Source organism: Loxodonta africana, chromosome 4 (genome assembly GCF_030014295.1).
Source record: "Loxodonta africana isolate mLoxAfr1 chromosome 4, mLoxAfr1.hap2, whole genome shotgun sequence".
Taxonomy (NCBI): Eukaryota; Metazoa; Chordata; class Mammalia; order Proboscidea; family Elephantidae; genus Loxodonta; species Loxodonta africana.
Genome location: NC_087345.1, coordinates 191,042,528 through 191,068,516, shown reverse-complemented (window position 1 = coordinate 191,068,516; position 25,989 = coordinate 191,042,528). Strand labels below are relative to the sequence as shown.

Sequence of the window (25,989 nt, the reverse complement as noted above, 5' to 3'; positions counted from 1 at the left end):
ATAATACGAGATGCTGGACTATATGAAGAACAACGGGGCATCAGGATTGGAGGAAAGCTAACAACCTGCGTTATGCAGATGACACAATCTTAATTGCTGAAAGTGAAGAGGACTTGAAGCACTTACTAATGAAGATCAAAGACCACAGCCTTCAGTATGGATTACATCTCAACGTAAAGAAAACAAAAATCCTCACAACTGGACCAATGAGCAACATCATGATAAATGGAGAAAAGATTGAAGTTGTCAAGGGTTTCGTTTTATGTGGATCCACAATCAACAGCCATGGAAGCAGCAGTCAAGAAACCAAAAGACGTATTGCATTGGGCAAAGCTGCTGCAAAGGACCTCTTCAAAGTGTTGAAGAGCAAAGATGTCACCCTGAAGACTAAGGTGTGCCTGATCCAAGCCATGGTATTTTCAATCCCAGCATATGCATGTGAGGGCTGGACAATGAATAAGGAAGACAGAAGAAGAGTTGACGCCTTTGAATTGTGGTGTTGGCGAAGAATATTGAATATACCATGGACTGCCAAAAGAACGAACAAATCTGTCTTAGAAGAAGTGCAGCCAGAATGCTCCTTAGAGGGAAGGATGGTGAGACTGTGTCTTACATACTTTGGACATGTTGTCAGGAGAGATCAGTCCCTGGAGAAGGATGTCATGCTTGGCAGAGTACAGGGTCAGCGGAAAAGAGGAAGACCCTCGGTGAGGTGGATTGACACAGTGGCTGCAACAACAAGCTCAAGCATAACAATGATTGTAAGGATGGCGCAGGACCAGGCAGTGTTTGGTTTTGTTGTGCATAGGGTCGCTATGAGTCAGAACTGACTCGGCAGCACCTAACAACAACAACAACAGCAGGTTTCATAGAGCCTGTTTGTTGTATCTGAAATTAGAACCACCAGACAAACTCAACCAGGGAGTTGTAGGCTTCAGAGAAAGTCCAATAGTTTCTCTCAATACTGAAAAGCTTATGCCTACATTCACTAGTAGTCTACAGAGTGCCCTACGATGTCTGCTAGCATTTGCCAAGATGTATTGGCATGGCTCATGCAGTGCCCAGTGGACACTCAGACTCCTGCAAACGATCTGCTACCTATCTTCCAACAGTGTCTCATAGACTCTGCTATCACCTGCCAAATGTGCTCCCTGGAATCTTCAGGCTTTTTGCTTTTGCAGAGAAGTTTTGTGATTAATTGACCATGCTGCTCATTGGGCAATTTGTCAGAGAGAGAGAGAGAGAGCTGCCCGATGTGGTCAGTTAAGGTAATAGCCAAATTGGAAGTAGCAGTATAGCCTATAATCACTTACTATGGTAGTATAAGCAAGAAGTTTAAATGAAAAAGATGTTGACTGCCCCATTTTCCATACTTCGCCATGGAACTTCTCTGGGGACAGGTCAGAACTACAGGTATAGGAAGGGGGATTGTCTCACTGCCGAGTGAAGCCTGAACAAAAGTCACCTGAAGTTTTATGGATCCAGGGGTTGAAGGGAGGGGATGGGAAAAGGCCTACAAGCACGAAGTACTCGATACTGATTAAGAGTGGAGAAAAGTGTCTTCAGAGCCCTCTGATAGGATGATTTTGGCACAGGCACCTAACAAAGTTTCCACAGAGCTCCACCCCTTACCCTAAGGTGGCCTCTGAATAGATGCCCCTGTGCTATGAACGTAGAAGGAAGAGCATAGTCTGGCCAGAAAAAAGGGGAGGGGAAAGTCCTTGACTGCAACCCCCTCCAGACACTGCAATGACTGGCTGTGGATCAAGTTTGGTGTGGGAGGAAAGCTTTTACCCATGAGGCCTGCCATGTAAAGCCCGTGGTAGGGCTTGGAAGATTACAAATAGTATTTTAGACCGGAGCGAGACTCCTCAGCATATACATACACATACACACATATTCATATATGTATTTACTTACATATATAAACATGCATGGACATATTTTAGAAATCATGAGTTGTCCCTGACACATTTCAATTCCAATCCATCCCTGCAGGACTAATTCTTGCCTTCCTCCAAAGCATGTGTGTATGTCCTTTCTTCCACAGTGTGATCTTGATTTTGAACAACATCAACACATTTACTCATTTGCTGAGTTCTAGTGGGTATAATGTTGCTAAATTAGTTTCAGAATTGCTTAGCTCACGCAACTACAAAACAAACCCATGAAAAAGATTTCATTATTTGTTTGTAGTTCATTTCCACACTCTTGCCCAAGACTAATAAGGATTCATGTCAAGTACTGTATTCATTGCTTGCTTGTAGTAGTGCTTTTTTTTTTCCCCACTAGTAGGTTCATTTTGTGTGTTTTAAGTTTTCTTTCAGTTTGGTTACCCCTTCTGATCCTTGCTAAGTAATTTTGTTATTGCAAGATCTAGAACATTAACCTTCTTCCAAACGTTAAAAAACAAAACATGCAAAAAGATATATTAGAGAAGAAGCCTCCCTTCTGGCATCCCTCCCCCTTGCCTTTCAGTCTTTCAAGCCTCCTCCAGTCGGTAGCCAACTATGTTGTTTCCTGGTTTATCATTCCTGTCTCACTTTGAAAAAATAGGGAAATTTCTGTTTCTTTCTCTATTTTTTTTTTTTATTACCGTAACTCCTTCTTTCTTACATATTTTCTTTTACAATTAACATTGTATTCTGGAAATTTCTACATGGAAGTTTATGGGAGATCTTTTTCTTTCCTCTTACAGCTATTTCTACTACATTTTATACTATGGTTTTTACTTTACTATCTCTCCCTCTCTCACTGCTGTCTAGTTGATTCCAACCCATAGTGACCCTACAAGACAGAGAAGAACTGCCCCGTATGGCTTCCAAGGGAGTGCCTGGTGGATTCGAACTGCTGACCTTTTGGTTCACAGCCGTAGCACTTAACCACTATGCCACCAGGGTTTCCACTTTACTGTACAGTATTGCTTTAATTTATTGACCCAGTCTACTATTGAACTTTTAGGTGGTTTGGTGTATTTTACAATTACAAATAATGCTGAAGCGAATAACCTTGTGCATATGCATTTCATTGTTAGGTCTATGAGTAAGTATTAATTTATGAAAACTAGAGATTAATATAAAATATACTTTTTCCATTTCAACCCTTCTTAACCAAAAGGTTACATACTAGATATACTCGTTTTCAGCTTCTTTTCACTTAACATTATCTCCTGGGTATCCCTCCGTGCCAGTTTACGGAGATCTTTTCATTCCTCTTACAGCTCTTGTGCCACATTATATGCCATGGTTTATACTATACCATAACTTACAGTATATACCTTGGTTTATTCAACCAGTCTTTGTACGTCAACACATACGTGGGTTTGAATATTTTGCAGTTACGTGTAATGCTGTAATGAATAATCTTGTGCATATGCATTTTCATTGTCTGGTCTATGCCAGTGTGTTACCTAAAGTTAAATAACCTGTGAAAATTAGAAACTAGTATGAAATATCTTCACTATCTAGGAGTAATGATGAAATAATGAGACAGCTCCAACACATAGCCACTAAAACTGTCCTCACAATTTTCATGTTAGGTCTAGGATGTCATAATTTTTTATGGCTTTTTAAAAAAATGAGAGAAAATGTTGCTGTACTCTTGTTATAAATTGGAAATCTAGTGATTCCGGAGAGATCTGTTTTTACATTTAGTGGACTAAATGTATCTCATTGTGTAGCTCATGATGAAGTACCCGATGAAAATCTTATGCTTGAGAATCAAGATTCAGTACCAAAAACCCAAATTCAAGTAAAGAAACGAAGAACATCCAGAGGGGGAAAACACAGCAGTAAGTATAATAATTATAGATAGCTTTAAATTATTTTAAACTCACCAAATTATTTTTTCATTTTGTTTATGAACATGTATTTGAAAATATATTTTATAGAAATTTCATACTTTGACCTTAAAACTGAATACCATTAGGTAACTGCCAAATAAAAACAAATGCATTGAAAGTCTTTGGTTGAAATTTGTGACTGAAGATAGTTTCACTGCCATGAATCAACTGCTCAGTCTCCACTAAGGCTGAATAGCGGGCCAGTAATTATTTCTCAGAGGATCTATACCTCTCAGCCAGCTCTGCAAGAGGACAGGTCCTGATGTGTGGCAGTGTCCTTCTGCCATGGGCTTTAGTTGAAGAACTGAGTGTAAATTAAATGGCAAATGGGAATCACTGGGGTACAAGGGAAAGACATCCTGGGTAACTTGTTGGAGAGCTTCCAGGACATCCTGTTGGTTGGGGCCCCACTAAAAAATAGCATACTTTCTGCTAACTGGTTAGAGGGTGCCATGAAGATCCCTGCATGGGGAAAGTGAGTGTGCCAGTAGTGAATAGTCCCACTGATAGCAGAGAGGGCAGAGAGGTCCAAAAACTTGACAGTCATCATGTCTGGATTGAGACATTGTGCCTCTTCCCAGATTATGCTCAGGAATGCACTTGGGAAATACATCCTTGTACCTTGTCTATATTAATGACCTGTGTTGTCATATGTGGTTCTTCAGGGTGTTGAGTCCCTGTTTTTGTTGCCCTTGTCGGAGCCCAGCAGGTAGATGTCATAAGTATAGTGGAGGGCTAGTGCTCTGTCTGGGATCAGGAACTTTTCAAATATGACTTACCCATTGATGACATTCAGGGAGTCTAGGTACACTGATGTAGGACATTAAAGGTGTATTGCAACCAATTCCACTTGAAGGCAAACTCATCCTTACGGAGCATCCTAGTGAAGAGGGATGCTGAATAATGCATTTATGACGTCTTTTGATGTATACCATGTTCTCTCAGTTTGGCAATTGCCTTTGTGACAGACACAACATCCGGTACCACAAGTGCTAAAGGTGACACTTCTGGGTTGAGCACCTATAATTAATGGTGACCATCCAGGCACCAAAAGACTTGAGTATAGGGAAGATGGGGCTGTTAAGTTGAAAAATAATCTCATGAAGCACGTAGGCTTCTTATGGTCAATCGTGAGGGAAGTTATTTCTTTTTCTCTCTCAGACAGTTGATTTTACTCTAGCAAGTAGCCACATAGATTCACAGTCTTACACATGCTCCACTCAAGTGATACTAAGTAACTTTAGCAGTATCAGTTTAGGGTTTATGATGAAGCCGAGTGAGGGTGAGCATGATCAATACATCTGTGTCAGTATTACATTCAGTACTGGATGCCATATAATGGAATTTTTAGAGGCCCAAAGGGACCTACACATAGTCTGACCTAGGTAAGGGTCCTCAATCAGGGCAGATTTACCAGTAAGCAAGGTACACACAGGCTTACTTGTGCTTACTTACTAATCTATAGTGCGCAATTTCACGTGGTGAAAAAAGATGAAATTTTGCACTACAGATTAATAAGTAAGCGTAAGTAAGCCTGTGCATACCTCGCTTATTGGGTAATCCGTCCCTGGTCCTGGTGGTGGTGCCCTCAGACACCAAATCAGAAAGCATTATCTGTTTCTCCCTCATCCTGGCGTCTACATTGTGGAGATCACAATCACCTGTGCAACAGTACCCAAAAGGCCTAAGATATCCAATTATCCCCCAACTACTTATTTCATAGGTCTCCAGGTGCCCACTGAGGACAGAGGGACCTTGGAATAATCCCTAGTCTTGTTTATTTTTGAGAGCCTAGAGATCTAAGCAAAAGTTCTCAAGGCTCTCCAGTTCATCTCCAGATTGCCTGGGAAGGGGTGAAGGAATATCACTTGTATTTGTTTTAGGAGTTGTCCCAGTATGGACTCTAGCAGTGCCTCCTGTTATCTTCCCTTGGTCCTATAGGTGTCCATGAGTTCCTTGGTGGGAACTAGCAAATAAAATCTCATCCTTTGAGATCGCTATTGAGTAAAGAGTCCCAGTGGTCTTACTGGGAAAGCTCTTGCCTGGATCTTCAAGGAAAGAGGCCCAATTACCATTTTTATTATATTGTGCTCTCTGCTGGTCAGTCTTTGCTATTATTGTAGTAACCTCATTACCAGGCCTGGGGATTTGTAAATTAAGATCTGAAATGCACCATTGATTGATTGACCTGACTTTGTTGTTGTTGTTGTTGTTAGGTGCCATTAAGTCTATTCCAACTCACAGTGACCCTATGTACAACAGAACGAAACACTACCTGGTCCTGCATCATCCTCACAATCTTTGCTCTGCTTGAGTTCATTGTCGCAGCCACTGTGTCAGTCTGTCTTACTGAAGGTTTTCCTCTTTTTCCTGACGCTCCACTTTACCAAGTATGATGTCCTTCTCCAGGGACCGATCCCTCCTGATAACATGACCGAAGTAGTTGAGACAAAGTCTCACCATCCTTGCTTCTAAGGAGCATTCTGGCTGCACTTCTTCCAAGACAGATTTGTTCACTCTTCTGGCAGTCCGTGGTATATTCAGTAGTCTTCACCAAAACCATAATTCAAAGGCATCAATTCTTCTTTGGTCTTCCTTAGTCATATGCATATGAGGCAATCAAAAATACCATGGCTTGGGTCAGGAGCACCTTTGTCCTCAAAGTGACATCCTTGCTTTTGAACACTTTAAAGAGGTCTTTTGCAGCAGTTTGTCCAACACACTGCATCATCTGATATCTTGACCGCTGCTTCCATGGCTGTTAATGGTGGATCCAAGTAAAATGAAATCCTTGACATCTTCAATATTCTCCGTTTATCATGCTGTTGCTTTTTGGTCCAGTTGTGAGGATTTTTGTTTTCTTTATGTTGAGGGGAAACCCTGGTGGCGTAGTGGTTAAGTGCTATGGCTGCTAACCAAAGGGTCGGCAGTTCGAATCCGCCAGGGGCACCTTGGAAACTCTATGGGGCAGTTCTATTCTGCCCTATAGGGTCACTATGAGTCAAAATCGGCTCTGTGGCACTGGGCTTGGTTTTTGGTTTGGTTATGTTGAGGTGTAATCCGTACTGAAGGCTGTGGCCTTTGATCTTCATCAGGAAGTGTTTCAAGTCCCCTTGCTTCCAGCAAGTGAGGTTCTGTCATCTGCGTAACGCAGGTTGTTAATGAGTCTTCCACCAATCTTGGTACCTCATTCTTCTTCATATAGTCCAGGTTCTCAGATTGTTTGCTCAGTATCAGATTGAGGAAGTATGGTGAAAGGGTACAACCCTGACACACACCGTTCCTGACTTTAAACCATGCAGTATCGTCTTGTTCTGTTCCAATGACTGCTCTTGATCTAGGTACAGGTTCCTCATGAGCACAATGAAGTGTTCTGGAATTTGCATTCTTTGTAATGTTATCTGTAATTTGTATGATCCACACAGTCGAATGCCTTTGCATAGTCAATAAAATGCAGGTAAACATCTTTCTGGTATTCTCTGCTTTTAGCCAGGATCCATCTGACATCGGTAATGATGTACCTCATTCCATGCCATGATATTGTTTAATAATTGTCGCATTCTCTTGGATCAACTTTCTTTGATTGATTTCTTTGGTTGGCCAGGAAGCTGTCTTCCAAATTTCTTGACATAGGTGAGTGAGTACCTCCAGTGCTATATCCATTTATTGAAACATCTCAATCGGTATTCTGTCAATTCCTGGAACCTTATTTTTCACCATTCCCTTCAGTGCAGCTTGGGCTTCTTCCTTCGGTACCACTGGTTCTTGATCATATGCTACCTCCTGAAATGGTTGAACATCAACCAAGTCTTTTTGGTACAGTGACTCTGTGTATTTCTTCCATCTTCTTTTGATGCTTCCTGCATTGTTCGGTATTTTCCCCTTAGAATTCTTCAGTATTGCAACTCAAGGCTTGAAAATTTTCTTCAGCTCTTTTAGCTTGAGAAATGCTTCCTGTTTGTTCTTCTAACTCCAAGTCTTTGCACATTTTATTATAATACTTTGTCTCCTGGAGTCACCCTTTAAAATCTGTTCAGCTCTTTTTCCAACTACTGATCCGTCTTGTTTCCAACTTTTGCATTCCAGTCACCAGTAACTATCAATGCATCTTGATTGCATGTTCAATCAATTTCAGACTGCAGAAATTGGTAAATATCTTCAATTTCCTCATCTTTGGCATTAGTCGTAGGTGTGTAAATTTGAATAATAGTCATATTGACTGGTCTTCCTTGTAGGCATATGGATATTATTTTATCACTGATAGCATTGTACTTCAGGAGAGATCTTGAAATGTTCTTCTTGATGAATGTGACACCATTCCTCTTCAATTTGTCATTCCCAGCATAGTAGACCATATGATTGTTGAACTCAAAATGGCCCATACCTGTCCATTTCAGCTCACTAATGCCTAGGGTATTGATCTTTATGTGTTCCATTTCATTTTTGACTACTTCCAATTTTCCTAGACTCATACTTCTTATATTCCACATTCTAATTATCAATGGGTGTTTGCAGCTGTTCCTTCTCATTTTGAGCTGCGTCACACCAGAAAATGAAAATTCCAAAAACTGAACTCCATCCACATCATTAAAGTCGACTCCAGTTTTTTACCAGTTTGAGGAGGCAGCTCTTCTTGACTTTATGGGGAGGCTTAATTGAGTTTTCTAACCATCACAAGTAGCACAAATAAACCTAGAAACCCGATTCTCATTCAAACTCCTTCACAGTAGACCCAAGGGACCACCAGGGTGGTTAGCAGAGCCACAATGACCTCTGAAACAAAGGTTTAAATACGTTTTTCAGTGGTAGGGAAATCATCACAGGTGGGCCAAGCCTATTGGAGCCCAAATAGTACCCAACTGAGGTAGCAGAGGGTCTCAGGTGTTAAGGGCCTGTCAATTCCCTATTTCTTTCTCCTGCTGAGGAAAAGTGGTCTCAGTCAGGGCAATCTGAAGTAGGAGTCTGTAATGATGCTTGGGTGTACACATTTTCTCCTCTCTACCCCTTCCACCTTCTGTATGGCCCCTTTCTCCTTCTGCTTAGCCCTTTCCTCCTTCCACTTAGGCAAAGTGGTCACTCTCAGGACATTCTGAAGTGGGACTGGAGGCGGGCAGGTGGGTAGGAGTCTGTTATGATGTTCCCCAAGGGCGTGGCTCTCCTTTACTACATTTAGTATTACTTCCTTCGTTGAGTAGGTGAGTCCTTCATTTCTCTGAGGTGTCTTTGTGTCTCTGGGTCAACTGATTTCCAAAGATCTATGTTCTTTTTCATCAAAGATGTAAGTGTTAGTGAGTCACTGTAGTACAGGCTCTCCATAGGCATCAGGGTCCCACTTAGAGCTAATAGTTGTCATTTGGCACAACTCAGCCTGCAAGGTCTCTGAAGACTTTAGATCACATTGCTGGATTACTATTAGCTGTAGCCAGGAAACGCTTCACTAGGTTTCATAGAGGCCCTCTGTTGAGGTTCTAATTTAACTCACTGAGCTTGGCTAGGAAGTGAGAGACTAAAAGGAAGACCATTTGTTCTCCTCAGAACTAAAAAGCTTATGTAAACAATCCACTGGCAATTAACCTATCAGTTCTTGGGGTCCATTGCCAGTGGCATGGCTGGTGAAGTGCCCTGCCAGGCCCTCAAACTTTTTTTTTTCTGGTCATAGAAATAAGTTTAATTGACAGCAATGCCAATGAAAAGGTGACACCATGTTGACCTGATTTCCACACATGAAAACGATTGCTAACTAATGCCCAGTGTCAGTAAAGAATCACAAAATATGCGCTAATTGAAAGTACGAGGAATAGAAGCTTTCTGGGCAGCATTTTGACCACATGCTTCGATGTTTAAACTGTGTGGACTCTTTACCCAGTGATTCAAGTGTTAGAAATTTCTATTAAAGAATTAATGAGGAAAATCTCCAAAGAGCAAATGGAAAGCATTTAAAATGGTCTCTAACATATAGTAAGAGCCAATGTCAGCCAAAAACCAGAAACCACCTAAATGTCTATCAGTACACGATTGGATAAAAACAGTCCATCAAAGAAGACACTGTCAGTTCCTTGGTGAACTTCATGTGGCCTGGCATCTATCTTTCCCCATCCATGCATCCTTGCTTCTATGCCTAAGCTTCTTTTTATATCTTTTTTTAATTTTTATTGTGCTTTAAGTGAAAGTTTACAAATCAAGTCGGACCCTCACACAAAAATTTATAAACACCTTGTTATATACTCCTAATTGCTCTCCCCACAATGAGATAGGCTTCCCTCCACTCTCTCTTTTCGTGTCCATTTGGCCAGCTTCTGACCCTCTCTACCCTCTCATCTCCCCTTCAGACAGGAGATGCCAACATAGTCTTATGTGTCTACTTGATCCAAGAATCTCATTCTTCCTCATTATCATTTTCTATCCCATAGTCCAGCCCAATCCCTGTCTGAAGAGTTGGCTTTGGGAATGGTTCCTGTATTGGGATAACAGAAGGAATGGGGACCATGATCTCGGATCCTTCTAATCTCAGTCAGACCATTAAGTCTGGTCTTTTTATGAGAATTTGGGGTCTGCATCCCACTGCTCTTCTGCTTTCTTAGGGGTTTTCTGTTGTGTGCCCTGTCAGGGCAGTCATCAGTTGTAGCCAGGCACCATCTAGCTCTTTCTGGTGTCAGGCTAATGTAGTCTCTGCTTTATGTGGTCCTTTCTGCATCTTGTCTTTGGTGTTCTTTATTCTCCTTTGCTCCATGTGGGTTGAGACCAATTGATGCATCTTAGATGGCCACTTGCTACCGTTTAAGACCCCAGATGCCACTCTCCAAAGTGCGATCCAGAATGTTTTCTTAATAGATTTTATTATGCCAGTTGACTTAGATGTCGCCTGAAACCATGGTCCCCAAGCCCCTGTCCCTGCTACACTGGCCTTCGAAGTGTTCAGTTTATTCAGGAAACTGCTTTTGGTTTAGTCCAGTTGTGCTGACCTCTCCTATATTGTGTGTTCAGACCCTCAAACTTTTGAAAAAGATCTGCTAGGTCCTCCAAAATGTCCTGTAAACCAAAATAAAATAACACAAATCCATTGCCGACGAGTCAATTCTGACTCATAGCTACCATATAAGATAGAGTAGAACTGTCCCATAGGGTTTCCAAGGCTGTAAATCTTTATGGAAGCAAACTGCCACATCTTTCTCCCATGGAGTGGCTCGTGGGTTCAAACTACCAACCTTTCAGTTAGCAGCTGAACACTCTGCCACCAGGGCTCCTTGGACTCTCCCAGCACTTCCTAAAAGTGCCCTCTGGGATCTTCAGGCTTTTTGATTTTTTAGAAGGGCATTGAGCTTAATTTACCACACTACTTGTTTAGCCAATCTGTCAGAGCTCCCAGGTTTCAAGGTGGTCAATAAGGCAACAAGTCCAACTTAAAGCAAAAATTAAGCCTTTATTCACTTACTGTGATAGTATAAGCAAAGGCTAAACAGCAAAGAGTGCCAGCTCTAGGGGAAGGCTTTCTGTCTCTGTCAGCTCTGGAACAAGGTCCTTGTCTCTTTGAGCTCCTACTCCTGGGTGATCTTCATATGACTTGGCCCATCTCTTTTCCCTGTTTTCTGGTTACTCATTTGTTTGTTTAATCTCTTTTATATCTCAAAAGAGATTGACTCAAGATACACCCTAATCCTACCTCATTAACATAATACACATAAACTAATTCTCATTGACATAACCTAACCCTGCCTCATTAACGTAACAAACACAACCCATTCTCAAGTGGGTTTATAACCACAGTCAGAGGTTAGGATTTACAACACATAAAATGGAGGATAATCGCGTAATACCACAAGATGGAGGATAGTTACATAATACTGGGAATCATGGTATAGCCAAGTTGACACATATTTTAGGGGAACGCAGTTCAATCTGTGACAGGTGCTATGTCTTGTACCTAAAAATACATAGTCTGTATTAATGGCACAGCCATGTTGGCACACGTGAATCATCAGAGAATCTACTCCTTTTTGGGTAGTGCTTTTCTTGGGCCAATAAGAGAATGTCATACATTAGTAGAAGGCTAGTGTTCTCTCTGGAGTGTTAGTTTTTTCAGGTCACACCTTGCCTTTTGATATCAGATAGTTTGGGAATTTAGGTACCCTTGTGGATGTGCATTAAACATGCCCTGAAACCCATTCTACATAAAGGCAATGGATCCATTGCATCCGGATGGAAAGGGATGCTGAATAAGGCATTTTTTCTTTCTTTCTTTTTCATATTGTACTTTAGATGGTTTACAGAGCAAACTGGTTTCTCATTAAACAGTTAATGCACGTGTTGTTTTGTTACATTGGTTGCCAACCCAACAACTTGTCAATACTCTCCCCTTCTTGACCTTGGGTTGTTCTGTCCACATTACCAACTTTCCTGTCAATCTCCTGCCTTCTTGTCCTTACCTCTTGGCTGGTAAGCCCATTTAGTCTCATTTTGTTTTATGGGCCTGTCTAATCATTGGCTGAAGGGTGAACCTCAGGAGTGATTTCAGTACTGAGCTCTAAGAGTGTCCAGCAGCCATACTCTTGGGTTTTCTCCAGTCTCTGTCAGACCAGCAAGTCTGGTCTTTTTTTTTTTTTTAAGGGACGTCAAAGGGAGAGGCAGTCACCCTTTGCCTGTATGTGGAGTGTTTTTCTTCCAGGGCTTCAAACTGGTTCATTCTGGTTTGAACCTCTGCTGAAAATTTGCATTTCCACACCAGATACACTGAATCCAAACCTAGATTTTTTTTTTATTGTACTTTAGACGAAGGTTTACAGAACAAACTAGCTTCTCATTAAACAGTACACATTGTTTTATGACATTAACAACATCACAACATGTCAACACTCTCCCTTTTCGACCTTGGGTTCCCTATTACCAGCTTTCCTGCTCCCTGCTGCCTTCTAGTCCTTGCCCCTGGGCTTGTGTGCCCCTTTAGTCTCATTTTGTTTTATGGACTGGTCTTTTTGTGTGTGTGTGAGTTAGAATTTTGTTCTAAATTTTTCTCCATCTCCGTCTGGGACTCTCTGTCGTGATCCATGTAGGAGCAGTCAGTGGTAGCTGGGCACCATCTGGTTGTGCTGGACTCAGTCTAGTAGAGGCTGTGGTAGATGTGGTCCATTAGTGCTCTGGACTAATCTTTCCTTTGTGTCTTTTGTTGACTTCAACCTCCCTTGCTCGAGACAGGATGAGACCAATGGAGTATCTTAGGTGGCTGCTTGGAAACTTTTAAGGCCCCGGATGCTACTCACCAAAGTAGAGCATTTTCTTTGTAAACTATATATGCCAGTTGAGCTAAATGTTCTCTGAGACCATGGTCCCCGTAGCTCTCACCAGTAATTTGGTCCCTCAGGAAGTTTGGATGTGTCTATGGAGCTTCCATGACCTTGCTTTGGTGAAGTTCTGCTTGCTCCCCCACTATTGTGTACCGTCTTACCCTTCACCAAAGTTACCATTTATTTTCTAGTTAGTGTTTTTCTGTCCCCATACCGCCCTTCCCTAGTAACCATCAAAGATTGTTATTTTTTGTGTGTAAATGTTTTCATGATTTTTTAAAATAGTGGTCTCATACGATATTTGTCCTTTTGTGAATGACTTATTTCACTCAGCATAATACCCTCCAGATTCATTCATGTTGTGAGATGCTTCGCGGATTCATCTTTGTTCTTATCATTGCGTAGTATCCCATTGTGTGTATGTACCATAGTTTGTTTATCCATTCATCTGTTGATGGACACCTAGGATGTTTCTGTCTTTTTGCTATTGTGAACAATGCTGCAATGAGCACGAGTGTGCGTAAGTCTATTCGTGTGATAGCTCTTATTTCTTTAGGATATATGCTCAGAAGTGAGATTGCTGGATCATATGGTATTTCTATTTCTAGCTTTTTAAGGAAGCACCATATTGTTTTCCAAAATGGTTGTACCATTTTACATTCTCACCAGCAGTGCATAAGAGTTCCAAGCTCGCTGCAACCTCTCCAACATTTGTTATTTTCTCTGTTTATGATTCAGCCAGTAATGTCGGGGTGAGATGGTATCTCGTTGTGGTTTTGATTTACATTTTTTTTTTTAGTGGCTAGTAATCTCGAGCATTTCCTCATGCATCTGTTAGCTGCTTGAGTGTCTTCTTTGGTGAAGTGTCTGTTCATCCTTTGCCCATTTTTAACTGGATTATTTGTCATTTTGTTACAGAGGTATTAGATTTTCCTGTAGCTTTTAGAGATTAGACCTTTCTCAAATTTGTCATAACCAAATTTTTTTTCCCAGCCTGTAGGATCTCTTTTTATTCTTTTGGTGAAGTCTTTTGATGAGTGTAAGTGTTTAATTTTTAGAAGATCCCAGTTATCTAGCTTATCTTCTGGTGCTTGTGTATTGTTAGTTATGGTTTGTATCCTGTTAATATCGTGTATTAGGGCCTCTAGCATTGACTCTGTTTTTTCTTCTATGATCTTTATAGTTTTTGTTTTATATTTAGATCTTTGATCCATTTTGAATTAGTTTCTGTGCATGGTGTGAATTAGTTTTTGTGCATGGTGAGGTATGGGTCCTGTTTCATTTTTTTTTTGCAGATGGACACCCAGTTTTGCCAGCACCATTTGTTAAAAAGACTGTCTTTTCCCCATTTGATGGACTTTGGGGCTTTGTTGAAGATCGAGTGACCATAGGTGGAAGGGTTTACACCTGGGTTCCCAATTCTGTTCCATTGGTCAATGTGTCTGTCATTGTATCAGTACCAGGCTGTTTTGACTACTGTAGCTTTATGGTAGGTTCTGAGGCCAGGCAGTGCGAGTCCTCCTACTTTATTCTTCTTTCTTTACTTTATCCGAGTCCAATTCCCTTTCCATATAAAGTTAATGATTAGCTTTTCCATCTTTTTAAAGAATGTTGTTGGTTTTTGGATCAGGATCGCACTGTGTTGATTGTTTGGGGTAGAATTGACATTTTCACAATGTTAAGAGCATGGTATGTTGTTTCATTTGTGTAGATCTCTTTTGATTTCTTGCAGTAGTGTTTTGCAGTTTTCTTTGTATAGGTCTTTTATATCCCTTGTTAGATTTATTCCTAAGTGTTTTATTTTTTAGGGGCTAATATTTTTGTTATAAATGATATTGTTTTCCTGATTTCCTTTTCGTAGTTCTCTTTATTGGTGTATAGGAATCCAACTGATTTTTGTATGTTTATCTTGTATCCTGCTATTCTGCTGAATCTATTAGTTCCAGTTGTTTTCTTGTGGAGTCTTTTGGGTTTTCTATGTATAGTATCATATCATTCACAAATAGGGACAGTTTTACTTCTTCCTTACCTATTTGGATGTACTTTCTTTCTTTTTCTTGCCTCATTGCTCTAGCCAGGACTCCCAGCACAATGTTAAATAGGAGTGGTGATAAAGGACATCCTTGTCTTGTTCCTGTTCTCAAGGGAAATGTTTTCAGCCTCTCTCCATTAAGAATGATGTTGATACCCTATATTAAGGAATTCCCCTTCTATACTTATTATATTGAGAGTTTTTATGAAGAATGGATGTTGGACTATGTTGAATGATTTTTCTGCTTTGATTGAGATAATGCGACTCTTTAATTTATTTACGTGGTGAGTTACCTTTATTGTTTTTCTAATGTTGAACCATCCTTGCATATCTGGTATGAATCCCACTTGGTTGTGGCGTATTATTTTTTTGATATGATGAATTCTATTGTTGAGAATTTTTGCATCTATGTTCATGAGAGATATTGGTCTGTAATTTTTTTTTTTTGTGGTGTCTTTGCCTGATTTTGGTATCAAGGTTATACTGATTCATAGAATGAATTCGGAAATATCACTTCCTTTTCTATGTTCTGAAATAGTTTGAGCAGTACTGGTGTAAGGTCTTCTCTGGAAGTTTGGTAGAATTCTCCAGTGAAGCAATCTGGGCCAGCGTTTTTATTGTCGGGAGATTTTTTATTACCTTTTCAGTCCCTTCTCTTGTTATGGGTTTGTTCAGATTTTCAACATCATTTTGTGTTAGTTTGGGTAGGTAGTGTATTTCTAGAAATTTGCCCGTTGCATTGTCTCCTGTTTTTCTTCTGTTAGTTTGGTCAGTGGTTTTATCAATTTTGTTGATTCTTTCAAAGAACCAACTTTTCGTTTTGAGTCTTTCTTTTTCTTTTTAATTCTCTACTTTATTTATTTATTATTTCCTTTCTTCTTGTGGCTGTGGGCTCCTTTTGCTGTTCTGTTTCTATTCGTTCAAGGTGTGTAGCTAATGTTTTGATTTTGTCCCTGTCTTCTTTTTTGATATGTGCATCTATTGCATAAATTGACCTCTGAGCACTGCATTTACTGTGTCCCAAAGGTTTCGGTATGATGTGTTTCATTCTTATTTCATTCTAGGAATTTTTTGATTCCATCTTTGATTTTTTTATTACCCAGTGATTTTTAAGAAGGGTGTTACTCAGTTTCCATGTATTTGATTTTTTTTATTGCTCTTCCTGTTATTAATTTCTACTTTTATGACATTGTGATCAGAGAAGGTACTTTGTGTTATCTCAGTGTTTTGGATTTTGTTAAGGGTTGGTTCGTGGCCTAAGATGTGGTCTGTTCTGGAGAATGTTCCATGTGTGTTGGAGAAGAATGTGTACTTTGCTGCTGTTGGTGGAGTGTTCTATATATGCCTGTAACATCAGGTTGGTTGATTGTAGCCTTTAGATCTTCTGTATCTTTGTTGAGTTTCTTTCTAGATGTCCTGGGCTTTACTGAGAGTTATGTATTGAAGTCTCCTACTATTATTGTGGAGCTATCAATTTATCTTTTCAGTGCCATTGGAGTTTATGTATTTCGGAGTCCTGTCATCGGGCATGTAGATATTTATCATGGTTATGTCTTCATGGTGGATTGTCCCTTTAATCATTATATAATGGCTTTCTTTGTCTTTTATAGTGGATTTTATTTTAAAGTCTATTTTATCTGAGATTAGTGTTGCCACTCCTGCTCTTTTTTGGTAGCTGTTTGCTTGATATATTTTTTCCATCCTTTGATTTTTAATATATTTGTGTCTTTGTTCCTAAGATGTGTCTCTTATAGACAGTATATTGATGAGTTGTGGGTTTTTTTGTTTTTTTTTTTTAATTCACTCTGTCACTCTCCTTCTCTTTATGGGTGCATTTAAGCCATTTACATTCAATGTGATTATTGATAGATGTGAGTTTATTGCTTTCATTTTGTAGTGTTTTTTTGTTTTTGTTGTTGCTGATGTTTTCTTTGTTTCTCTTACTCTTCTGTGTTGAGTCCCTTTTGTTTGTAGATTTTTTTTTTCATTGTAGATTTTGTGTTTACTGAGACTTTATGCTTCTCTTCTTTATTCTGATGAGCAAGTTTGTTAAATTTCTTTGTGGTTATGTTGTAATTTACCCCCATCTTCCTAAGTTTTAACCAGTCTTTTATTACTTAGTAATGCCTTGACTTCCTCTCCATTTGAAAGTTCTATACCTACCCTGTTTATTCTTTATTGTTCTGAAATTGTTGTCATTTACAGATTGACATCTCTGGTTCCCTGTTGTAAATTTTTTAGTTTTGTCTTATCCATGGAAGTTCATTATCTAGGTTGTATCTGCCTGATGCTGTCTTATCTGCTAGATTCAGGTTGTCCAGTGTCATTGGTTCTCTAACTGAAGGGCTCCCTTTAATAATTCTTGTAAGTTTGATTTTGTTTTTATATCTTTCCTTAATTTTTGTGTATCTGGAAATGTCCTAATTTACCTATCATATTTGAGTGAAAGTTTTGCAGGATATATCATTCTTGGTTGGCAGTTTTTTTCTTTCGAGGTTTTATGTATGTCATCCCATTGCCTTCTTCCCTGCATGGTTTCTTCTGAGTAATCAGGGCTTAGTCTTATTGTCTCCCTTTTGTATATGACTTTTCATTTTTCTGGAGCTGCTCTCAAGATTCTTTCTTCGTCTTTGGTTTTAGCAGGTGTGATTATGATATGTCTTGGTGATTTTCTCTTGGGGTCTATCCTATATGGGGTTCATTAACTTCTTGAATAGTAAACTTCTCATCTTTCATGATATTAGGGAAGTTTTCTGTCAGCAAATGTTCAATGATCCTCTCTGTGTTTTCCATTTTCTCCCCTTGTTCTGGTACTCAGATCACATGCAGATTTTTACTTTTGATTGTACTCCACACTGTTCTCAGGGTTTCATCATTTTTCTGCATTTTTCTCTGTTTTTCCCTTAAACGAAGTGGTATCCAAGGATTTTTCTTTGATTTCACTGATACTGTCTTCCATTGTTTCAAATTTGTTCCTAAAATCACCTTTTGCAGTATCCATTTCTGAAATCTTATTATCTCTTGTATTTCTAATTGCTGTTTTTGTGTGATTTCTAGTTTTTTTTTAATTTATTTTGACATTTTGTTCCTGCATTATTTTCCAGAATTCTTCCATTGTTTTGTCTGTCTTTTCCATGATTTTGTCTATTTTTTGCCTTATTTTCGTCTGCATTTTCCTTCATCTATTGAAGAACCCTGAATATTAGAGTTTTGAATTCCATGTCAGGTAGTTCCAGTGCCTTTTCTTCTAGCAGAAGGTCATCTGGTGTTTTATGTTGGTCATGTTGTGGAACCACACTTTTCTGCCTTTTTTTTTTTTTTTTGGTAGGTTTTGATGTTGTCTGCTGTCTCTGGGGGCATTCAGGATTAATTTTCTTCATTTATTGATTATAGATTTCTTTGTTTCATCTTTTTTTTTTTAATTCAGTTATGTCTGGACAGGCAGGCTGGGTGTGTTTTGTTGCTTGCTCACCTGTGGACACAATACTTCTCACCACCTTCTTCAGGTGAGCAGGGCTGGTCACTCAGCTATGGTGCAGCAGAGCTGGTCCAGTGGGGGTAATGGGCAGGAATGAGTAGTTTGCAGCATGAACTGGGGATGATAGGTAGGGTTGTGGGGCAGTGTAGGGCAGGGGCTGGGAGACCATGTTGGCACTGCTTAGGGGTGTGATGCTCAGAGCCCAGTGCAGATAGGCATGAGGGAAAGGAGAGGATGTGATGTGCAGAGCTAAGTGTGCATGTGAAAAGAAGAGAGAAAAACAAAACCAAAAAGAAAAAATAAAAAAAGCAAAAATGAAGTAAAAAAATAAAAATAAAAAAGTAAATAAAATGGTGGTGCAGTAGCATTCAATGGGTTGGGACAGGGCTGGCCTGGCAAGGCTGTGTGCTGGTGGCTCTCTAGCCAAGTGGTGTGGTTTAGCCTGTAGAGAAGGGGAATGGGTGGCACACAGGGGTAGGTGGGCAGGAGAAAGGAAATGAAAAAAGAGAAAGAAAGAGAAGAAACCAACAATTAAATAAACAAATAAAAATAAATAAATAATAAAAAGATAACAACAACAACAACAAAAATATGGTCATGAGGGAGCTGGATGTCAGGGAAATGTGGAATTGGGGTGGTGGCAAGCTGATGTCTCTCTTACTGTGTGGCACATTACAACCTACCGGGAAGGGGTGGAGGTAGTGCAGGGCCTAGGCTGGAGGGAGAAGGAAAAGGAGAAGGGGAAAGATAGAGACAAATTTTAAAAAATATGGCACCAAGGGAGCTGGCCTGTGGGACAGTGCAGATCCGTGGAGGCCTTGTGCCAGAGGCTTTCCAGCTGAATGGTACAGCACAACCTGCCAAGAATTTGAAGGCAGTGCATGGGGCTGGGTGGATGGGAGAAAGAAAAGGAAGGGAGAGGGAGAGAACAAACAATAACAACAACATCAAACAAGAAAACTAGCAATAAATAAATAAACAAAATGGCCCCGAAGGAGCTGGCACTGACAGTGGCACAGACCTGGGGAGGTCACTCAGAGTGACTCTCCAACCGAGCTGTGCAGCATGGCCACTCCAGAAGGGTTGGAGGTGGTGCACAGTTCTGGGTGGGTGAGAGAAAGGAAAGGAGGGACAGAAGAAACAGAAAAGAAGAAGAAGAAGAAAAAAACCCAAATAAACCAAAAAATCACCAACCCATCACTAAGGGGAGGGGATTGCACAAGAGGCTCACTGAGTGGGAGAAATGAAAGGAATGAAAGGGAGACAGAAAAGCAACAAAAAAGCCCCCCAAAATATCAAAAAACACCCCCCCCCAAAAAAAAAACAAACAAAAAGAGCAAACAAACCAAAAAATCACAGCCCATCAAGAAGCAGAGAGGACAGCACACAGGGCTAGGTGGGAGAAAGGAAAGGAAGAAAGGGAGAAAGAGAAGCAACAAAAAAAGCCAAAAAAAAAAAAAAATTCAAAATACAAACCAAAATTAAATTAAAAAAATGGTGCTAATGGGGCTGGCCAGTGGGACTGGGGTGAACCCCAGTAGCAGTGAGCTAGTGTCTCTCTGACCAAGCAACCATGGCCCAATGGAAAGCCATGGAGACCGTGTAGAGGGAAGAATGATGGGGGTAGGAAAGTGTGTATCCCTGGTTACCAGGTATTGTGACTCCTGCTGGGAGCTCTGTTTATTTGCCTTCCCGTACTCCCTGTCCACAGCCCTTGGTGGCTAAGGTCCAAGATGGCAAATCTGGGTGGCAGTGAGCTGGTACCTTTCTGGTCGAGCAACCATGGCCCATTGACAAGCAGCAGATGCCTTGTACGTAGAAGAAAGGTGGGGGGTGGGAAAACATGTATCCCTGGTTACCGGGTGCTCTGTCTCCTGTTGGGAGCTCTGTAAATTTGCCTTCCTGTACTCTCTGTCTGTGTTCTTTGGTGGCTGTAGTCCAAGATGGTGAACCTGACCACATTAGCTGGTAAGGGATCGCTACTCCATAGCTCTCCTTGTTCTCTGTTCTCTGTCAGTTTCTTACTCCATTTGGTGCTTGATCAAGTTCTTTATTCCTTCATTTGGTATTTAGTGTCCCAGAATTGACGTTCTGTCTATAGCGCCATGTTGGCTCCACCTCCTAAATAAAGCATTTGTGATGTCAATTGCTGCTGCATACCAAGTTTCCTCAACTTGGGCAATATTCTATGTGACAGTCACAATGTTAGGTATTGCCAGTGTCAATGGTGGTGCTATGACATTGGATGTCTGTAATCAATGATGAGGCATCTGAGGCCTTGCACACAGGCCAGGCAGACCTATTGAACAGAGAAATAGTCTCATGGAGATCTTGGCTTAAGATCAGAAATGAAGGTAGTTATTTCCTTTTTACCCCAGGTAGTTATTACAGTCTTTGGGAAAAAATGGTGCTAGGCACATTAGTTGGGTAAATTCATGGTCTTCCACATACCTTACTAAAATGGCCTGAACTGTAGTAATTCCCGTTAGTGCTTAGGGATGAAGGCAAGCTGAGGTGCATTTGGACAATACATCTATATTAATAATACAGTCAATAGTGGGGGCCATAAAAATGGAAGTTCGTAGGGACCTAAAGGTACCCAACTAGAATCTGGCTTCCAACCTCAAAGAAAAGATTAGTCACCTAGTGCTGCTATAACAGAAATACCACAAGTGGATGGGTTTAACAAAAAGAAATTTATTTCTTCACAATAGTATAGGCTAAAAATCCAAATTCAGGGTGTCAGCTCCACGGGAAGGCTTTCTCTCTTTGTCGGCCTTCTCATCAATCTTCCCCCAGACTAGAAGCTTCTCCATGCAGAGGCCCCAGGTCCAAAGGACACACTCTGCTTCCGGCACTGCTTTCTTGGTGGTGTGAGGTACCCAACTCTCTGCTTGCGTCTCTTTACTTTTATCTCTTAAGAGATAAAAGGTGACGCAGGCCACACACCAGGGAAACTTCCTTTACATTGGATCAGGGGGTGACCTGAGTAAGGGTGGTGTTACAATCCTACCCTAATCCTCTTAACATAAAATTATAAATCACAAGATGGAGGACAACCACACAATACTGCGAATCATGGCCTAACCAAGCAGATACATGCATTTTTGGGGGTGCATAATTCAATCCATGACAAAAAATATCGTCTTTTTTAATGTGATCCTGTGTGCCAGGGACGTGGGGATCATAGTCACATGGGCACTGATATCCAAAACGCCTAGGAAGTACAATTTTCTCCCACCTCATCTATGAAGTGTGACCTTGTCATAGAGCCTCAGGCCTCCGCTGGGGACAGGAGGACCTCTACCTAATCTCTACTCTCTTTTATTTTTCATAAAAGTTGGCAGGGCTCTCTGATTCATCTCCAGATTCCCTGGAATGTGCAGGGAATGGTGCTTATATTAGTCATAGGGGCTGCCACCATGTGGACCTAGTGGGGCCACCTATCAGCCCCTTGTGGCCTGGCTCTTGGTGTCATGAGTTTTATGATGGGGAGCCCATCAGCCTCATACTCTGTGATCTCATTATTGAGTAACCAGACCCAGAGACATTTTTCAGAAGACCTTTCCCTGGATCATGAAGGAGAGAGTACCCCATTACCAACTTCATGTTGCTGTCCAGGCTAGTCAGTCTTTACTATCTTGGAAATGGCTGTTTTTTCCGTGCTGAAGACTGAAGGTATATATCACATGCTGTATTCATGAGTTTTTTGGATTAGTGCTTTTTTCTTTTTCTCTGTTGGTTCATTTGTTAAATTTGCTTTCAGTTTTAGTTCCCTTTCTTATCCTTATTGATTTAATTATTGTAATATGTAGAATATTAATCTACTTGTTAAAGTAAAAACCATGCAATAGGCATACTCAGAGAATTATCATTCCTTGCCATATTACCCCTACCTGTGCTTTCATCAGTCCTCTTCCCCTCTTGAGGGTAATCAATTATGTTGTTTTCTGGTTTACCTTTCCTTTTATATTTCATGAAGGAAGGAAAGTATCTCTCTGTTTCTTTCTATCTGTATTTTTTTTCCTATTTCTCTTTCTTAATCAAAAGGTAGCATATTATAAATCTTTTTTTTTTCTCTTTTTGTTTTTCATTTAACATTATCTACTGGGAATTCATCTGTGCAAATTTATAGACGGCTTTTTCATTCCTTTACAGCTGTTTGTATCACACTGTATATCAGAGTTTATTATATACCATATTTTATGTTATATAGCCTAGTTTATCCAATCAATCTGCTATGCTTGAACACTTATATTGTTCTGAATATTTTATAATTACAAATTATGCTATAATAATCTTGTGCATATGTATTTTCATTATTTGGTCTATGAATATGTATTAAGGTATGGAAAGTACAGATTAATATAAAATATATTTGATGCCTAGCAATATTTATGAAGTGAGATATGTTTGGCAGAAACCCACTAAAATCATACTCACAATTTTTGTGTCACATCTTGTAATATGGTAGTTTTCTTTTAATTTTATAAAGTGAGAGAAAATTTCTGTACAGTTGTACAATTATGCACTTGCTATAAATTTAAAATCTAGATTTCAGAATAGATCTGTTTTTCTATTTAGTGGACTAAATGCATCTCTTTTTGTAGCTCTTGATGAAGTACCAGATGAAAATCTTATGCTTGAGAATCAGGATTCAGTGTCAGACACCCAAATGAAAGTAGAAAAGCAAATCACTTCCAGAGAGGAAAAACTCTATAGTAAGTACAAAAATGATAGATAGCTAAAAATATTTTAAATTAAACTCGTCATAATACCTTGTTGTTTTGTTACTGAATATGTATTTGAGCATATACCGAAAAAACAAACAAACAAAATCTGTAGCCGTCGAGTCAATTCTGACTCAGCGACCCTACAGGACAGAGTAGAACTGCCCTACAGAGTTTCCAAGGAGCACCTGGTGAATTTGAACTGCCGACCTTTTGTTCAGCAGCTGTAGCTCTTAACCACTATGCCACATAGTTTATACAAATTTAAAACTTTGACCTACATTGTGAATACTCTTAGGTAACTAGCAAACAAAAGCAAATGTACTGATACCGTTTGGTTGTTGGTACTGGTCATAACACTATTTCATGGCCATGGGTCTTGAACTCACTATACGCCAAGGCCTGATAACGGGCCAATAATTGTCTGTCAAAGGGAGTATGCCTTTTGGATAACTCACAAGATGACTGGTTCAAAAGTGCATTGGGTTTCTCTGACCTGTATCAATGTCCTACCATAGGATCCAGTTGTGGAATTGAGAGCTTATGAGACCTTTAACTCAGATGGCAAATATGGATTAGTGGAGACTGGTGGATGGGTGACCTGACTAGCCTGTTAGGGTCTCCGCAAGTTCCTGTTAGTTGGGACCACACTAAAAGGTAGTAGCCTTTCTGGTTATCCAATAGATGGGTTTGGTCAGTATTCCAACATGGGGAATGTGTGAATGCCATTAATGTTTAGTCCTGCCAATCACTGGTCATCATTTTTATTTATTAGCAGAGAGGGAATACAACTTTATGTTCCTTCCTAGACCATTCTTCGAAATTTACCTTGACTACTAAGTGCTTGTACTTTGTCTTTATTAACGGTCCAGTTGTGTTGGCTCATGTGGTTCATAGAGATGCCCAGTTATTGTTGGTGGTGCCCTTGTCTGAGCCTACCTAGATGTCATCCATATAGTAGAAGGCTAGTACTACCTCTGGGAGTGGTACTTTTTCCAGGTCACTCACCAATGACTGACAGTTGGGAAATTTATGTGTGCTGTGGAAAGACGTTAATAACGTACTGCAACCCATTTCATATAAAGGCAAACTGATTCTTATTATTCAAATGGAAAGGGATACTGACAAAGGCATTTGTGATGTCATTTGTTATATATGAAGTTCTCTCAGCTTGGTCAATAGCCTCTGTGACAGTCAGAATGTCCAATACCACCAGTGCCAAATGCAACACAGTGACATTGAGTACCTTTAATTAATGGTGAGTCTTCAAGCACCCACGACCTTGTGAACAAGTCAGATGGGGGTATTGCATAGAGCAGTAGTCTCACGGAGAATTTGGCTTCCTTAAGATCAGAAGTGAGGGCAGATATTTCTTTTTCTTCTGCTGGCAATTGATGATGTTTTGGGGACACAACATGCTAGGAAGAAGGTGTACTGTAGGAAGAACAATGCATCCGGATTGGCGGAAGACTTATTAACAACCTGCATTATGCAGATGACACGGACTTGCTTGCTGAAGGTAAAGAGGACTGGAAGCACTTACTGATGAAGATCAAAGACTACAGCCTTCAGTATGGATTTCACCTCAATGTAAAGAAAACAAAAGTCCTCAGAACAGGACCAAGTGACATCACAATAAATGGAGAAAATATTGAAGTTGTCAAGGATTTCATTTTACTTGGATCCACCATCAATGCCCATGGAAGGAGCAGTCAAGAAACCAAGTACAGCCTTGGGCAAATCCTCTTCAAAAGACCTTTTTGAAGTGTTACAAAGCAAAGATATCACTTTGAGGACTAAGCTGCACCTGACTCAAGCTATGATATTTTCAATCACCTCATAGGCATGCAAAAACTGTACAACAAAAAAGGAAGACCAAAGAAAAATTGACACATTTGAATTATGGTATTCACAAAGAATATTGAACATACCGTGGACTGCCAGAAGAATGAACAAATCTGTCTTGGAAGAAATACAGCCAGAATGCTCCTTAGAAGCAAGGGTGGCAAGACTTTGTCTCATGTATTTTGGACATGTTATGAGGAAGGATGAGTCCCTGGAGAAGGACATCATGCTTGGTAAAGTAAAGGGTCAGTGAAAAAAAGGAAGACCCTCAATGAGATGGATTGACACAGTGGCTGCGACAATGGGCTCAAACATACCTATTATTGTCAGGATGGCACAGGACCAGGCAATGTTTCATTCTGTTATGCATGGGGTCACTATGAGTTGGAACTGACTCGATGGCACCTAACAACAAGGTAATGACAACCCAACAACAACAGTGGGCTTAATTGACTACCCTCCTCACTAAGCCAATTTGTGAGAGAGTAATCTTCCAGATGTTGACGTAGTCGATTAAGATAAGGAACCAAACTGAAATTAACAATTTAGCCTTTGTTCATTTAATGCTGCAGTATAAGGAAAAGGCTCAAAGGAAAGGCCACCTGTTCCACCAATTTTCCCTTTTCTCCTATGGATTGGTACTGTGCAAAGGTCAGATGTATCAGAGAAGATAAGTGGATCATCTTACTACCAAGGGAGCCGCAAATAAAAGGCATGTCCACTGTTACAGACCTGCGGGACAAGTGGAGTGAGAGGGACAAGGACTAAGAGTGCAAATATACTGA

General features: G+C 40.2%; 1 protein-coding gene across 1 annotated transcript in view; it reads left to right on the top strand.

The window, feature by feature from the left end:
* Window positions 1-25,989, top strand: part of CCDC7 (coiled-coil domain containing 7) — a 415,568-nt gene that overhangs the window by 231,495 nt on the left and 158,084 nt on the right. The window contains exons 24-25 of the mRNA XM_064285199.1: window positions 3,680-3,790; window positions 23,240-23,350. Of these exons, the coding sequence (XP_064141269.1) occupies window positions 3,680-3,790; window positions 23,240-23,350 (222 nt within the window). The remainder of the gene's footprint in view (window positions 1-3,679; window positions 3,791-23,239; window positions 23,351-25,989) is intronic.